The sequence below is a fragment of the Amblyomma maculatum genome, chromosome 8 (assembly GCF_055883805.1).
Source record: "Amblyomma maculatum isolate TAMU_Amacu chromosome 8, ASM5588380v1, whole genome shotgun sequence".
Classification (NCBI taxonomy): domain Eukaryota; kingdom Metazoa; phylum Arthropoda; class Arachnida; order Ixodida; family Ixodidae; genus Amblyomma; species Amblyomma maculatum.
In genome coordinates, this window is record NC_139351.1 from 99,934,406 (window position 1) to 99,952,208 (window position 17,803).

The window sequence follows — 17,803 nt, forward strand, 5'->3', positions numbered from 1 at the left end:
CGCTGCTCGAGTCACCTCACATACACAGGCGCGGCTTGGTCTGCCAGCGTGCCTCCCTACTCACAAATACGGTCGCCTCAACTGGGATTCGATCCTACGGCCTGGACAGCCGAACGTCAATTACATGTAGCATCTCGCTTAATACAATGTGTTGGTATATCATGTTTACAGCCACACAAAGCGAACACGAACGCTGGCAAGAGACGAGTGTGCTGAGTTTAACAAAACTGCGCTAGATAAAACGTGACACCTTCTTTTTCCTTTCGTTGCTGCGCATGCGCGCTGTACGGTATATGTCTACACTGCGCGCAGCAACAAAGTTTTGTTCAAGACAACGCTTTGTGGTGTCCCCTCTCTTGTTCGCGTTCGTCTTCGCTCTGTGTGACTGCAGACAGTTACTGACTGTTGAAGAACGCGAGTGTGAAATGCGTCAGAAACTGCGAGCGCACCAGGCGGTCAATTGGCCAACGTTTCGGCAGGTCTTCGTCTCACGAAGTGAGGTCATCACTGGCAAGCTTTGCTTAGGCATTTCACTCCGGTAGAGAGCGGAGTATAGGTAGTCCAAGCGCACAGGCTGTAATGGAAGCAAGCCACAAGTTCCTTCTTCCCGTTCCAGTTTGTTTGAAAAACTCGCTTTTTTTTTTTTCTTCATCGCCGTCAGAGACCTGATCATGCCCCAGGTGGCCAAGCCCGCTCCGGACTTTTCCGGCATTGCGGTCGTCGACGGCCAGTTCAAGGAGATCAAGCTGTCCGACTACAAAGACAAGTACTTGGTCTTCTTCTTCTACCCGCTTGACTTGTAAGCAATCAAATTTATTATGCACATTCGTGTATTCGCTCTTGTTCGCATCCTCCGGACCACAGTGTCGTTATCAAAGCCAATGTTCTTCTGCCAGCTTCAGTTTTGTAAGCCCGTGTAGACCATGACACGACTTGCCCATCGTTAGCCATTTCACTCACGCTGTTTGTGTTCTCTCTTGTCCGAGACCACATGACCGCAACCTCATTTCAGCACCTTCGTCTGCCCCACGGAGATTGTGCTATTCAGCGACAGAGTTGAAGAGTTCCGCAAGCTCAACTGTGAAGTGGTCGCTTGCTCCACTGACAGCCACTTTTGTCATCTCGCATGGTACGTTCACTGAGACCATTACCAACGCTGCTACATTTGTGTGGCCGGCAATTTAAACTTCGCGACAACTGCGAACAACGCATCGTGTAAAAAAAAAAATGGCAGTGGCTTAGCTCGGATATGCCAGGATATACGTAACGTTAACTAAGGTTCAGCTGGTTATTCTTAGCTTTCCCAGCACGTTTAGCCTTCTTACGTTCGTTCTTCGTACGCTCAACCGTCAATTGCCAGGCAACTACTTCGGGATCCGATGAGTTGAACTTCTCCGCTCTTCTGTGCCGCTGAGCAACAAATATATATATATATATATATATACCCCACTGATACCTCTGCGCATGCGCGGCGCTTACAAGCGACTCCAGCTCAGCGTCAGACTTCGCTACTATCAACGGAGGTGCACAGCTAGGCACGCACCGGCGCCAGTGCGTCTGCCGTGGCTGAGACGTCACTCGTCTGGAATGCGCAGACCGGCGAGGCGCGGGCGCGGCGGTGGCGGAGAGCGCGGCTTCGGCGCGCCAGCTGCGTGCCGTGTGACGTCACTGCTCCTCGCGCTTGCGCAGCAGTCTCTCCAGGAGCCACGCGACACTGCTCAACCTCGGCCAGTGTAGTTGACGCTACAAAAAATAGCCATATCTGTACAATGTGATTAATAGTGCGAAAATGTGACTTTTTTATTCTTACTTGTCTCAAAATCTTGCAAAATTGAGAAAAAAAAAAAAAAATCCCGGCGCAAAAAAATTAATGCCCACAAAAGAGAGACGAGGAGAGAACGAGCAGGCACCAACTAAGCTACGCCCACATTCACTGGACGTGCGTTACCAAAGCCGTGGTTTATCGCCTCGCACCATCTTTAGACAGAAAATCGTAATACACCGCGTACAAGTTGACTGACGCGTCGCTGACGCACATGACTTCCTTTTTTGTTTATGAAATGCTTCCAACAATAGCCTGGCCTCTTTTTTCTTACTTCTGCCTACAATTTTACAAGATGCTAAACCACTCGTTTAACTCGGCGTGAGTGCTGTTTTACATAATGTTACCCGAGAAAAGCTTTGTGGCAATGGGCCTGGTGCGCAGCAATTTGAGCTGTACATTTGGCAACATCTAAGAGCCGACGCGTGAAATGGCTCAGAGAATTTCTGGCTCCGAGGACAGGCCGCCATTGGAAAACTGACCCTGGCAACGTTGTCGTGACGCTGGGGCTACGTCGACCCGGCCTTCACTTGGTAGCGTGCAGAGACTCCGGGTTGAAGAAGGACTGAATCTTCGAAGTTGGTAAAATATGTACAAGCAGGTTTACTGGCACTTTGAGAAAACGTATTTACAAGAATATTTACATGAAGAAGAAGGGTACATCAGCAAAATGACAAGCGTTAAGAGTTCATAGCGAGAAGCGACTGGATGAGCCGTTTACCCAGGGCCCAGAGCGACATTTCGTGCTCTGCAGCGTCCTTAAAACCCCCCTATGTCCAGCCCCTCTCTGAAGATGTTGACCAACCAAATCCAGGGCACGCCCCTCAGGTATCGGCATCCAATCGAACACATCACTGCACTGATGGTCTGAAGCACTGACTGGTCCGGCATTCATTCGTTGGGCGTGATCACTTGTTGGCGGGAAAAACTTGGGAACGGCGAGGAGAGGAGGTACATTTCTATTCTTCAACAAAGAAACCACAGGCTGGTTCTGAAAAGGGGTTTTACTTCTCAGAAACCCGAGTGCACGTGGCGCCGCATAGGGCTCCCAACATTGTCCCTTTTCGACAATTGCAAATCTTTCCTGCATTCCCGGGAAATCACTTAATGGCCGTATGAGTCATGCTCCTTTCTTGTCCTGCACGTCAGCGAACATGTCACTCTGTCGTCTCCTTTGGATAGGAGGCATTCATCACTGGAGGATAGCACTTCTCGACTGGAAGGGTGAACAAAAGAAAGAAAGCACTTCCTGCTATTTCCCGCAGGGGGACGTTTCTTTGTGTTTTTCCAGACGTTCTCTTGACAGGGTCAATTTGGCATTTGCAGGTTGTCCACAAAGCAAAACAGGCTTACAAAAACAGAATTCCTGGAAACAGGCTCACTTAGAGCCATTGGACCATCACCACATATTCACAAAACTTATCCATGCCCACAGGCGAACAATAGAGCGCGCAAATGCGGATGCTTGGTCGTAACAGCCTCCTCCCCCGCCAGAAGAGACTCGGAGGGCAGCAGTCCCAGCTGCTGCATGAAGAGACGACTTAATGGCCTGCACGTGAACGCTTGAAGCTCGCTGTTGCTTGTCGCGTTGTCTTGATTGTTGTAGGCCAAATCGAGCTGTCTGAAACTCAACCACATGTCGAAGCAAGCACTCGGCTCCCGTCTGAAGAGACCAGGTTAAAAGAAAACTGCCATTGTTGTTCGAGAAAAGCCCACTCTCAAGACGTTCAGGACCCACGTATTCCTAGAAAACCAAACGTGCTGCTTTACATAGTCACACATATACAAGCGCACGAAAAAAAAAAAAAAAAAAAAAAAAAAAAAAAAAAACCTGATTATCAATTTGGATACACGGTGAGGAACATCTCGGACCGCTTAGAAAGAGCGGCTAAGCGCGTCCGCATTCCCATTTAACTTCCCTTTTTTGTATCTTATTTCAAAATTGTACTGCTGTAAAATCAAGCTCCACCTAAGAAGGCGACTGTTCTTCGATGTCGCAGTTTGCAGCCAAGCTAGGGGACAATGGTCCGTCTCTACGGTGAATTTGGCCCCTCCAAGATAGCACTGCAATTTTTGAATGGCCCATACAATGCAAGCGCACTCTTTCTCTGACGCGCAATAAGCCCTCTCTCTAGAACTCAGTTTTCTGCTCAGGTAGAGCACCGGGTGCTCATTACCGTCGTCATCTCTCTGGCAGAGAACAGCACCTAGCCCTCGATCACTGGCATCACACTGGACCGTGAATTCTCGGCCATAGTCTGGAGCTCGCAATACCGGACGGCTAATCAGCACAGCCTTCAGGTTTACGAAGGAGGCTTCCTTTTGTTCGTCCCAGACTACATTTGTCGGTTCTGTCTTGCGGAGAGCGTCGGTCAGAGGGCTAGCCAAAGCTGAATAGTTAGGGATGTAGTGATTGTAGTACCCAGTCAGACCCAGGAATGCTCGAATTTCCGTCTTCGTGCTCGGCCGCGGGTAGTCTGCTACCGCAGAAATCTTAATCTCGCTGGGTTTCCTGAAACCTTGACCTACATTGTGACCCAAGTAGTCCACGGTCGCCCTTGCCAGGCAACATTTCTCGGCCTTTACGGTTAGTCCAGCTTGACGCAAAAGGCTCAGTACAGCTCTTAGATGTACCATATGGTCCGCCCATGAGTCGGAAAAAACCGCAATGTCGTCTAAATAAGGCACCGCGAATGTTTCACACCCCTTTAAAACCCTATCCATGAGTCGGGAAAAACAAAATGGAGCATTTTTGAGCCCGAAACTCATCATTGTTGGCTGGTAGCTGCCCGTCGGAGTGACGAAAGCCGCGTATCTGCTGGCGCGTTCAGTGAGCGGTACTTGCCAGTATCCTCGAGTAAGGTCCAGCGTAGTCACATATGCCGCTCTACTGACCTGTTCTACTCTCTCCTCAATATTCGGAATAGGATACACTTGATCCCTGGTGAGAGAATTTAGCTTTCGGTAGTCTACCACAGGCCTAGGGTCTTTACCTGGAGCTTCTACTAAGATCATAGGCGAAGCATAATCGCTTTCCGAGGGTTTTATTACTCCCAATTCCAGCATGCGAGTTACTTCCCTATCCAGAATTTCTCTTTGCCTTGGAGAAAATCGGTAGCACCTTGATCGCACTGGCACGTCTGAAGTCAGCTCAATATCGTGCTCAGTCAAATCAGTTCTGCCTGGCCTGTCCACGAAGCAGGCCTCAAACTCTGTTATTATCTCGCCCAGATCGGACAGCTGGGATTTCTTTAGTTCTCCTCTCTGCTCCGTCTTTTTGAGAAGCTCCTGAGCGTTGCTTCGTTTTCCGCTGAGGCAAATCAAGTTGTCCCCCATCTCCTCGGGAAGGTTTAACGTTAGATTTACCACGGCTTCCCTCTGCACATAAGGCTTCATAAGATTGCAATGATAAATGCGCACTTCTTTACGCCTACCGGGAATTTTCACTGCGTAGTTAGTGTTAGAAAGCTTTGCAACGACTTCAGCCGGTCCTTCCCACTGTACTTCGAGCTTATTCTGCCTTGAACTTCTCAGCAACATCACCTGGTCCCCGATACAAAACGTCCTTTGACGGGCTGACTTATCATAGTACACCTTGGAACGAGCCTGGGCTGACTTCATGCTGGCCTCAACGAGTTCCTTAGTGTTATGTAAGCGATTCAAGAGGTTCAGAATGAATTCTACTACTGTTGGGTCTTCTCCGCGCCCCTCCCAGGCTTCGCGCACCATTCGCAAAGGTGAGCGCAGTGACCTTCCGTACACCAACTCGGCTGGGCTAAATCCAGTGGATTCGTGCGGCACTGACCGCAAAGCGAAAAGCGCTGCAGGCAGGCAGGTATCCCATTCGCGCTTGTTTTCATAGCACAGTCCCCTCAGGACTCGTTTGAGAACAGAGTGCCATCTTTCTACGCTGTTGCTCTGCGGATGATGGATCGAGCTATGCACTACCTTAATGCCGCATCGCTCGAGAAATGAGGTGGTGAGGACACTCGTGAAAACGCTACCCTGATCACTTTGTACCTCGGAAGGGAATCCAACTCGTGCAAACACTGACAGCAGCGAATCCACTACACTCTCGGACGTCACCTCGCGCAGCGGAACAGCCTCTGGAAACTTTGTGGCTGGGCATAACATAGTGAGGATATAACGGTACCCTGACTCGGTCACAGGAAGTGGCCCAACTATATCTATTACTAACCGGTGAAACGGCTCGGTAATGATTGGTACTAACACCATCGGAGCTTTCCACTTATCTTGCGCCTTTCCAACCCGCTGGCACGTGTCGCATGACCGTACAAAATTTTCCGTGTCCTTAAAACATCCAGGCCAATAGTATTCTTGCAACAGCCTCTGCTTTGTTTTCTTTATTCCAAGGTGACATGACCACGAGCTGCCATGGGAAAGTCGCAGTAAGTCTCCGCGGTACTTTTGGGGAACGACTAATTGGTCCCGCTCTACTCCGCGCTTATCCTTGAATAAGCGATACAGCACTCCCTTTCTCATCTCGAAAGAAATATTGTTTGCTGTCTTAGTGGCGCGGTGGCGCTCCCTTATCTCCTGTATATTGGGATCATTGGCTTGCTCTATAGCTAAGTCCTCTCGGGTTCCACTTAAAAGTCTCGTGAGATTACTAGACACTGGCGGCAAGAGGTTACTCTCAAGAACGTCCTCATTCCGCGTCTCATCAAGCTCACTTTCAAGTTGACTTATCTGAGATGCCTCGCTCTCAAAGTTTTCTGACCTGCTATCTTCCGCATTTACCATTGTTTTAACTGCCGTTTCCTCCGCTGTGGATTTTTCTGGAATGAGCAGTGTAGCTAGTTCTCGCGCCTTTGAACGTGTTAAGGCTTGCACAACTCTGTCTCCGAAAAGGATGCCCCTCTTTCGCAGCAGCATGTCCGATTTGTTGGAGAACAAATACGGATAGCACTTAGGAAGCTTTCCTGAAACGGCAGCCTCGGTTGTTAATTCGCCGAAAGGGCCCTCGATGACCACGTTCGCGATCGGCAAGCACACACTCTGTTCCTCAACTACCTGTCGGATCCATGCACACTGTCCTGTATAGTCGGAAGGCGATACATACGCCGGATGGACAACATCCATCGTTGCGGCCGAATCGCGCAGTACCTTGCAAGGCTTCCCGTTGACTACTAGGTCATGCAGGTAGGGTTCTAAAAGCTGCATATTTTCATCGCAGTCCCTGACATACGAGAAAGCAATCTTTTCTTTCCGGCAGTTGACGGCAATGTGACCCTGCTCATTACACCTAAAGCATGTGAGCGGCTTCCTAGCCCCAAGCTTGTTCTTTGTGTTCTGCGCGGTGGTCACTTCCCCACTTTTCTCACTGCCGTCCTTTCTAGGGAATTTGCCTGAAGAAACCTTCATTTCTTCGTTTCCAACTCTAGCAAAGTGCCTTTCCTGACGGTTTTTCACACTGAACTTGGGATTGCGGGGCCTATCCACTGCTGGGTTGCTGAATTGTCGGCGCGAAGCATACTCCTCAATGAGTTCGGCAGCTTCAGTTGCCGACTTAATTTCGCCTCGGTCCTGTAACCAATTTCTTTCTTTTTCTGGGAGGCAGTTATAAAACTGCTCCAAAAGAATTCGCTCGACTACAGCGTCCCTATCACTGTAGGAATCTGTGCTCTTTAGCCACTCGCCCAAATTTACTCTTAAATTGTACAGGAATTCAGGGTAACTCTCGTCCCTGGACTTAGTAGCGTTCCGAAAACGTTGTCTGAACGCCTCGGCGCTAAGCCTATACTTTCTCAGAAGGCAAGCTTTGACCTTCTCGTAGTTGTCCGCGTCCTCCTTGCTTAGCCGCGCGACAACCTCCGCTGCCTCGCAGGGCAGAACCGTCAATAATCTCTGAGACCAAGTGTCTCGCTGGAAGGACAGTTTTTCGCAGGTTCGCTCAAAGTTAGCCAGATACAGACCGATATCCCCTGATATCACATATGGCTGCATGTACTTTGACATCTTGAAATCTGCCTCCTTGTTGAGAAGAGGTACCGCTAGCTGGGGACAATCGCCCGACCTCTTGCTCAACTCTAGTTCTAATTTCCGGAGCTCAATTTCTTGGTCCAGCTTTTTTGCTTCTCTTTCACGCTTCTTTTCCTCTTTTTCCCACTCTTTCTGCTGTCTGAGCTGTTCCTTTTTTTGACCGATGAGGTTCCATGCTTCACTGAGCTCCTCATCATCGGTTCCCAGATCAGTGATTGCCTTTATAATCAAGGGTTTTCGTGCCAAACCAGTTGTATCAATTCCCAATTCCTCACACAATAGCAACAGGTCCGGTTTCTGCAGCTTTTGTAGGTCCATGATCGCTCCGAGTGTCGGCTACTTCCAAAACAACAGTGCAAACTACCAAACCTAAAGGCGTTTCAACACTTTTTACCAGTTCTAAATTCTAACCCTGTTCTAGAACCTGGTCCACATCAGAAGAAAGCCAAGCACTCACCCACACATGCGATCGATGTTCCGAGCTGCTCTCTTGTTGGCCGATTGTTGCTCCTGCTTGTTGCTTGAGATGCCACCTCCGATCACCAGATGTTGTGGCTTGTAGCTTCAGATCCACCTCCAATCACCAGATGTTGTGGCTTGTAGATTCAGATCCCAACGCTGGTCACCAGTTGTCGTGACGCTGGGGCTACGTCGACCCGGCCTTCACTTGGTAGCGTGCAGAGACTCCGGGTTGAAGAAGGACTGAATCTTCGAAGTTGGTAAAATATGTACAAGCAGGTTTACTGGCACTTTGAGAAAACGTATTTACAAGAATATTTACATGAAGAAGAAGGGTACATCAGCAAAATGACAAGCGTTAAGAGTTCATAGCGAGAAGCGACTGGATGAGCCGTTTACCCAGGGCCCAGAGCGACATTTCGTGCTCTGCAGCGTCCTTAAAACCCCCCTATGTCCAGCCCCTCTCTGAAGATGTTGACCAACCAAATCCAGGGCACGCCCCTCAGGTATCGGCATCCAATCGAACACATCACTGCACTGATGGTCTGAAGCACTGACTGGTCCGGCATTCATTCGTTGGGCGTGATCACTTGTTGGCGGGAAAAACTTGGGAACGGCGAGGAGAGGAGGTACATTTCTATTCTTCAACAAAGAAACCACAGGCTGGTTCTGAAAAGGGGTTTTACTTCTCAGAAACCCGAGTGCACGTGGCGCCGCATAGGGCTCCCAACATTGTCCCTTTTCGACAATTGCAAATCTTTCCTGCATTCCCGGGAAATCACTTAATGGCCGTATGAGTCATGCTCCTTTCTTGTCCTGCACGTCAGCGAACATGTCACTCTGTCGTCTCCTTTGGATAGGAGGCATTCATCACTGGAGGATAGCACTTCTCGACTGGAAGGGTGAACAAAAGAAAGAAAGCACTTCCTGCTATTTCCCGCAGGGGGACGTTTCTTTGTGTTTTTCCAGACGTTCTCTTGACAGGGTCAATTTGGCATTTGCAGGTTGTCCACAAAGCAAAACAGGCTTACAAAAACAGAATTCCTGGAAACAGGCTCACTTAGAGCCATTGGACCATCACCACATATTCACAAAACTTATCCATGCCCACAGGCGAACAATAGAGCGCGCAAATGCGGATGCTTGGTCGTAACAACGTTTATGTTAGAGCCCTAGCTAGTGAGGCTAGTTTAGCAGAGCTGTTAGAGGAACTACAGGATATGCAATGGAATATCATAGCGCTTAGTGAGGTGAGGAGGCCCAATGAGGCATATACGGTACCGGAGGTCGGACATGTGCTTTGTTATCGAGGTTTACCGGAGAGACGAGAACATAGGAGTAGGTTTCCTTATTCATAAGTATATAGCTAGTAAATAAATGAATTCTATAGTGTTAATGAGAGGGTAGCCGGCATCGTAATTAAGCTAAATAAGCGGCATAAGCTGAAGGTTGTACAAGCATACGCACCTACATGTAGTCATGATGACCAGGCAGTAGAAAGCTTACATGAAGATGTAGAATCGGCAATGGGGAAAGTAAAACCACATTACACTGTACTGATAGGCGACTTCAGTGCTAAGGTAGGTAGAAAACATGCCGAAGACCACGCAGCGGGCAACTATGGTATTTGATTAAGAAGGGAGGAGTTAGTAGTTGAGTTTCCTGAAATAAATAATTTACGAAAATGAATACCTTTACGAAGTGAATACTACACATGGGTAGGACGTGTAGTTCGGAAAAAGGATAACCGATGGTCTCTATAAGACTAACCGATTGGATTCCAAGGGAAGGTAAGCGCAACAGGGGGCGGCAGAAAATGATGAATGATGAAAGAATTCTGTATGACATGATATGCTATCAAAGTCGTGTCAGAGTTATCCAAGAGTGTTTTGGCGATTCTGTCGGACAGATAATCTACATGTTGTTGTTGTGGCTGTAAGAAGAAGGAAAAGAAAATGCACGGGCCTGCTACTGGCTCTGTAGCTGAGCCACCTCCGCTGTCTCGTGCGGGCAGAAGAGAAAATAGAGAAGAAAAAAAAAAAGAAGACGGAGAGAAAGACGCGTGCCACAACAACAGCCGTCGTCCACCACCGGGCTTAAGCATAGTTGTGAATCAGCGCTTGTACTGTGATTTTCTTTTATCTTGTCCTTTGTCTTCGTGTTCGCGCTGTTTAAATTAATAATGAATGTGTGTCAACTCGCCCAACAAGGTATCTTGGTGCCTTAGTGAACTATAGGGGTAACGTGAATGCCAGGGTCCTAGCAGGCTGATTCTTACATAAACGTCCCATGTGAAACGAGAGACCCAAGTTGGCAGCTCCTGCCAGCCTACACCCTAGTGTCACGTGCGGTGTGACGTCACGGCGTCACGTGGGTAAGCCGTGGCTACCGGCCGCGCTACGCTGAAGGCTCGAAACCTAGAGTAGTATTGATTTCGCAATAAAAGAAAAAAAGCCACGGTGGCTCGGTGGTCAAGAGCTCGGCTTTTAAAGCCGAGTACCCGAGTTCGAACCCGACCTATTTCAAACCACTCCGGTAGATGTTTTCAACTATGGAAGTACTACAAGAGGTCATGATCAGTCATTGGTCAATCATAGGCTGCGTCACTCTCTTTTGTTGGCTACCAACTCGAAAACCCATCGGGGAGACTCGCGCGTTGGAGCCGCTATCCCGGACATTGTTTGAATTACCAGCGTGAGGCCACGTGGTCGTGACCCCACAAAATAGCTTAACCAATGAGAGCGAAGAAATAAACAAAGTCAGACAATATTCGTGATGAGCGTATCAGTGCTCTCGCACTGATAAAAACTATCATCATTTGTTGTAATATATTTGTTGAGCGCAATATGCCACAATATCATCATATATCCACTCTACCTCGTGCAATAAATAGGGCTATGGCAAATTCAAAATTGTCCACATTTCCTCCACACGCATTTTGTTCATTTTCTTCTTATTTATTAGTTTACTGTGTTTTATCTCTTCTGCGGCTACAGTGTGCTCTCGATATTATTTCACACATCCAGGATCAACACGCCTCGCAAAGAAGGTGGCCTTGGCCAGATCAACATCCCGCTTTTGTCTGACAAGACAAGCAAGATCACAAGAGCATACGGTGTCCTGAAGGAAGACGACGGAGTCCCTTTCCGGTTGGTTTCCCAGTACTGCGTGTACAGATGCCTAGCTGCGTTGTGAAAACTGTTCCCTTACGCAGGATGTACAGCATGAACCGACTGCGCAAAATCCCCCAGTCCATGCTTCATTCACCTTTTGATGTTGCCTCATTGATGGACAGATATCAACCCAGTAGGAAAAAAACTACAGAAAATTTTCTGATGTTCGACAGAATGTCTGTGCGGTTTTGGACGGGAAACCTGTTGTGACAACAGAACATTCTGTAGTAACACCATAAATTTCTGTAGTTACGTACAGAAAAGTGCTACAGAACTACAGACAACAGAAATATACTACAGACAAACTACAGAACTACAGAAAAATCTGATGGTTACGACAGAACTACAGGATATTTTGTCGTATTTTTGACAAAGTTCTGTAGTATTTTTCGACTGGGAAGAACATTACCACAGCAGGTTTCAATGAAATTGTGTCGCTGTAAAGAGTTAAAAGCTATAAAATCAAGTAGCATTTTACATTTAACATAATGATTGTTGTGAGAACAAATAAATGAGTTTCAATTGATACCTCCAATTCATCTAACAACCTCCAATTGATGTTATAGAACGTCAGCAGGTGGATGTGGTCTGTGTGGACATCGCAAAGGCTTTCGATAAAGTTCCGCATCATAAACTTGCGTAGATTAGGAATCAGTGAAAGTATAGTACTATGAATTAAGGCGTATCTAGGTAACAGCTGTTAAGTTGCCACAGTATCAGATAAGCGTGAAGTTCTGACGGAGGTGCCACAGGGCTCCGTTTTAGGTCCGCTTTTGTTTTTGTTATATGTAAATGATATTTCTGCTATCATTGAATCGCCTGTAAGAATGAAACTTTTTGCCGATAATTGTTTAATTCACACTCCTGTGGCTTGCCCGGCAGATCAGATGAATATAATAGGTGTCTTGAGTCGTTAAACTCGTGGTACCTGAAATGAGGCATGGGAATAAATTGAAAAAAAAAAAAAATCTACTTACGTGAATGTAACAAGGAAGCAGAATGTTATGCCGTTTCAATATAATATCGGTGAAAATTCATTAGATGAAGTAAAGTGTTTCGGATACTTGGGAGTGACGCTAACAAATAATCTTTATGGGCGCGCCCATATTGAAAATATCTATTTAAAAGCCTAACAGAAGCTTTGTTTCCTGCGGAGGAAGTTGCCGAATGCAACTATAGAAATTAAATTGATTGCGTACAAGACGTTCGTGTGGCCAATCATAGAGTACGCAAGTGCAGTGTGGAATCCACATCAAAATTATTTAAAACGAGAACTGGAAATAATGCAAAGGATTTTGGCACGTTTTATATGTTCTAAATACCGCCGCACTGACTCAGTCACAGAAATGCTAAAACAGTGTCAGTTAGAATCACTATAGAAATAAGAAAAACAAAGCAGAAATTGAAACTTGTTTTTTTTTTTTTTTTTTTTTTTCTGATAATGATGAAGTAAAAGTTCATAAACAACACGATGTTTACACGTCCTCTGAAGCGTTGCCCATGAAAAAATCACGGTAAGGTATTGCAACCTTTTATTACACGTACTGATCTCTATCGCTACTCCTATTTTCCCTATGCAGTAGAAATCTGGAACGAACTGCCAAACGACGTTGTGGACCAAACAGAAGTAGAAAAGTTTGAGATAGGGGTTAACACGTTCCTGGAGGATTGCTGTGCAATCCTTTTGGCTATATTCTTTTGCTTCTTGGCTATATTCTATTTCTTGTAGCTGTGAATTCGTTTCTTAGTGCTCTATTTTTCGGATGCCGCCTGCATCGCTTCCAAAGAATCTTTTCCATGCTTTCCTGCGAGCACATAACCATTTGAGGTCATGATTATGTTTTTTTATATTTATTTTGGAATATTAGACCAAATTAGAGGAGCAAACCGGAAAGTCATGATAGAGCTCATCATCGCGTGGCTGTGATAATATTTCCAATCGTAGGCAGTTACACTTTGATCCAACCTCCTGTTATCTCAATAATCTGTACGCTTTCTTGTTCGTGTTTATTAGTGACTTTCGCCTGAGACACAATGTAGCGTCGGACAAAATAAGAAAGCTTCTGGTTGATAACAATCCCTTGTAACAATTAAGTTCCCCTTGCATACCGCAGAGGCCTCTTCATCATCGACGACAAAGGTATCTTGCGCCAGATCACGGTGAACGACCTACCAGTGGGCCGCTCTGTTGACGAAACATTGCGGCTTGTCCAGGCCTTCCAGTACACGGACAAGTACGGAGAAGGTAGGCTTACCATTCCTGATACGTCCTCTTGAATCGTTCACTCGCATCATCCGCTCCGCCATATACCCACCTTTTTTAAGCAAAATTAGCTTCATACGCCATGTATCAGCCAATGAAAACAACCTAGCTGGCAGGCCGCTTGACCTTCAGCGAGCCAGGGGTCACAGTGTGACTGTATAGCTTAACCATAGTATCACCTATGGTGCACCACCTTTGATAGAAGATGCATCATTACGTGTTCCCTCTTGTAGTTGGCGGCGACTTCATAGTCTAGACAATTTCATCATAATCATCATCATCATCAGCCTGACTATACCCACTGCAAGGCGAAGGCCTCTCCCATATTTCTCCAATTACCTCGTTCTGTGCTAGCTGCATCCACTTGACCCCTGCGAACTTATTTACCTCATCCGCCCACCTAACTTTCTGCTGCCCCCTGCTACGCTTTCCTTCCCTTGGAATCCAGTTTGTTACCCTCAGCGACCATCGGTTATCCTCTCTTCGCACTACATGTCCTGCCCATGCCCATTTCTTCTTCTTAATTTCCACTAGAATGTCGGTAACTTGAGTTATTTCTCTGACCCACTCTGCACGCTTCCTATCTCTTAATGTTACCCCTACCATTTTTCGTTCCATAGCCCTCTGGGTTGTCCTCAATTTAATCGCTGCAATATCATGTACACGCCTAAACCTAATCAAAACTAAGTAAATCGACGCTTTCGCTTCGCCCAACTAAGTTTAGCACGGCTAAACATCGGCCTTTTTTTTTTTTTTTTTGTTTATTGCCCAGTGTGCCCTGCCAACTGGAAACCTGGTCGCGACACCATGAGGCCCGACCCCAAGGAAAGCAAGGCCTACTTTGCAAAGGCAACCTGAGCCTCAACTACCGCTGCTTCAAGCTACCACTGTCGTTTCCCATGTTTATGTGCGACACTCTTGTTCAGTTGTGTACTTCATGTTAACTATTAAAGCGACATTTTTCATGTGCTAAAAAGAGCTCCTTTCGATGAATTCCGCGATGTGGTGGCAGAGAGAGTCCATAATCCACGCTAAAGCGAAATGAACGTCACATGCACCGATCGGCATCGGCATCGGCTGCAGGGAATGCGGTCTTTTCACTGTCTGTTATCCGTGGCAGCCTACCAATAACCGATAAACGAGACTGATAAACAAAGCGAATGAAGTCGCGCCTAACGTCATGAAAATATTGCAAGGAGAAACTGCAGGAAAACAAGTATGGTGGCTGTAATTAAAAAAACGCAAGCATTGATGAAGGAGTAGATACCGCACATGTTTTGCGACATCTCGATGAATATGTGCCTTGAGAGCGTAGCAGTTAGCAGGGTGAATAAATTGGCAAGAAATGCTAATGTATTGATCTTGCAAAGGGGTTTATTTTTTTTTTTTTCGGCACGCCTATATGATCTCCCAGTAACTTTCACGCAAATAAAACGAAGGGACGTCCGTCTTCCGTCGACACACAATCCTCACTGCTCTGACCCTACTCTCTGTCAGATTTAGCGGGCGATGGGTGTGGCAACCTTGTATTACGGCAGCAGTTATAACGTTGCGCGGTTCAAAACTAAAGAAGCAAAAATAATGTTTCAAAATGACCTGCCGCAATTTCGTAGATGGTATATTTTTCAAATAAAAACAAAAATTACTGTTACTCCGACAAAGGTATTGCGTTTCTCCTGTCGCTTTAGGAAGTTGAACGTCATAAATCTACCTGCAAAGGCCTCCTGATGTTCGTTCGTCACAGACTGTCCGGCCGGGTATCGCTAGCACTCACCACTATCCGATCGCCGCATTTCGGTCAGAAGTCACTCGCTATTGCGAACATCTGTGTGCATTCTGATCACTGCAAAGGTTTCAGCAGGAATCAGTTCTTGCGATCGCAGCACAAATTGATTAAAACACTGCAACCGATGGCGAAATGCAACCCAGCCGCACTGCCATAGCTCCGGATTCACCGATGCCGGCGGCAAAAAACGCACTCTCTCTACCAGTTGACTCGATAAAATATATTGGTGCTGTGTTATATTATAGCGTTAACTGGAATGCACACATCAATTAGCGAGAAGTAGAGAACAGTTCGGTAAGCTTGTGTTAAAATCATTTACTGCTCTATATTTAATTGCGATTTTGTGTGTTGATTACCCGTCCCCAGAAAAGAGCCTTACGCATTATCAAGTCTTCCAACTGGCGCCCGGCAAGTCATCCACTCTTTCAAAAACTAAAAATACTTCCATTTTAGCAGGTATTTCAGTTAAAGGCATCAATAACTGTGAATATAAATGAATAAACATCTTAAAACCAATCTTTACTCTGCCAAGTTGTAACGCTAGGAATGCAGACAACCTTAGTTTAAATCTCCCTGTAAAGCGCAACATCTATGGCCATTGCATAATACAATTCCGTGGTATAAAAATACGAACTAATATTCCACTTGACTCACTGTACCGTGAAAACATTTTTTTCTTAATTATTGCTACAAAGCGGGACCCTCTATAGATCCCTACAACAAAATAAATAACAGCATATTTAGCGAATGGTTATAATATGCAAAACGATGCAAATCAGTATTTTTACACAAAAACAAAGGCACTAATACAGGTATTAGACAAAAAATATATATAAAACATCAGCAATTCAACAAATACTCCTTCAAGTTAAGTGTGGGCAAGGACATATATGTTTTCAGTGTTAAAGGAAATGAGTTCCAGAATGTGAAATGACTGCAAAAGATGTCATTTTTCCATAATGAGTACGAACTTTTGGGAGTAGAAAATTGTTATTAGCGGCAAATCTTGTAGAGTTATAGTTCGAAAGTAGTATCGGATTAACAATTTCAGCCAAAGCTCGTCCTCGTGCAAGCAAGCCGACGGCAAGGTTAGGCGACGACGTGGGCGACCTGGGTTTTGCGACTCCGACGATGACTGGAAGTAACTTTTGAAATAACGTAATTGACGTCACTGGGGCGCTCGAAGATGACGAAGGGACTGGAATACGTGCAGAGAAGTTTCTGGTAGTGGCCTCGCCGACGCTGAAGGGTCCAGAGCCAAACGTATACCGGGAGCATACGTGCGTGGGTCGGGGAAAACAAGTTAAAGGATATGGCGTCTAGTGACCCAGACGACAGAGTTTTGTGGCTACGTAAGGGTTAATTAGATGTGCTTTTGGATGGACTTGTCTTACTGAGGATGTTAAGGAAGGTTGATCTACATGATGAGGAGTGAACGTGAACGCTATATGTGGTAGCCGCAGATGTGTTTTTTTTTTTTTCGTTATGTGGTGGAATTGGTGACTGCCATGCTTGGACGATTAGTATTGTAGTGGGATGATTGTGCCACTAACTTCCATTTTGGTTAGACATCTGCTTGGCAAAGAAGTGTGCGAAGAAGGTGTACTTGGGTGTAGAAGAGGAAGTTGTGGCTGAGTGGTGAAGAGGAAGTGCGTGTTTAGTTTCTTATTACAGTTGGCAGTGTGCGCCTGGTAGTGTGCGCCAGTGAGAGCTCGATGTTAGTGCGACTGTCTATGCCAGGTTGCGGGATGCGACCTGGACCTGGTTAATTCGGGCATGAAATATTTCGATGCAATAAAAAAAATTACTTGTGATTTAACTGTGGTTAACCCTATAGTTGAATTGCGATAGCAACGTCGGAAGCTTCTTTTGCCTGCTACATTATTCCCCTATCACGACCTACCAGTGTAAGGTGCTACATTACTGGGGAAGCTCATCCTTTAAGAGCATGACGCGAGAGCGTTACTATAGTCTCCTTCTTCTTCTGCTCCTCCTCCTCGTCGGCTGTTCACGGTCAAGCGAGGCCTCCGCCGGGACCACGCGACGGTTCTGCTATCGCAATAAAAAGTGCGGTGGTTTAAACATGGTTTGGAATCTAATGATACAGCGAAAGTTGTAGTAAGCATGGTTTTGCATGGGTTTGACGGTTTGAATTGGGGTGACGCTCAATTAATTCACCTTGAGAGTAGCCGCGACAGCCCCATAAAAACACCCCTTTTCAATCTGCGATTTCTTTTTTTCCATCTCTTCTTAAGTTCGGTTTTGAGGAAATAAAGGCGCAGTATACCTTTGGGTAA

The 17,803-nt window shown here is 46.3% G+C and overlaps 1 protein-coding gene across 1 annotated transcript; it reads left to right on the forward strand.

Annotated features, from left to right (window-relative positions):
* The first annotated feature begins 447 nt into the window (after positions 1-447).
* On the forward strand, positions 448-14,868 carry LOC146181971 (peroxiredoxin 2-like). Its single transcript, XM_084576967.1, has 5 exons — positions 448-799; positions 1,013-1,129; positions 11,311-11,433; positions 13,572-13,702; positions 14,493-14,868. Exons 1-5 carry the CDS (start codon positions 672-674, stop codon positions 14,576-14,578), a joined length of 585 nt encoding a protein of 194 aa, XP_084433093.1. The 5' UTR covers positions 448-671; the 3' UTR covers positions 14,579-14,868.
* The last annotated feature ends 2,935 nt before the right edge of the window (positions 14,869-17,803 follow it).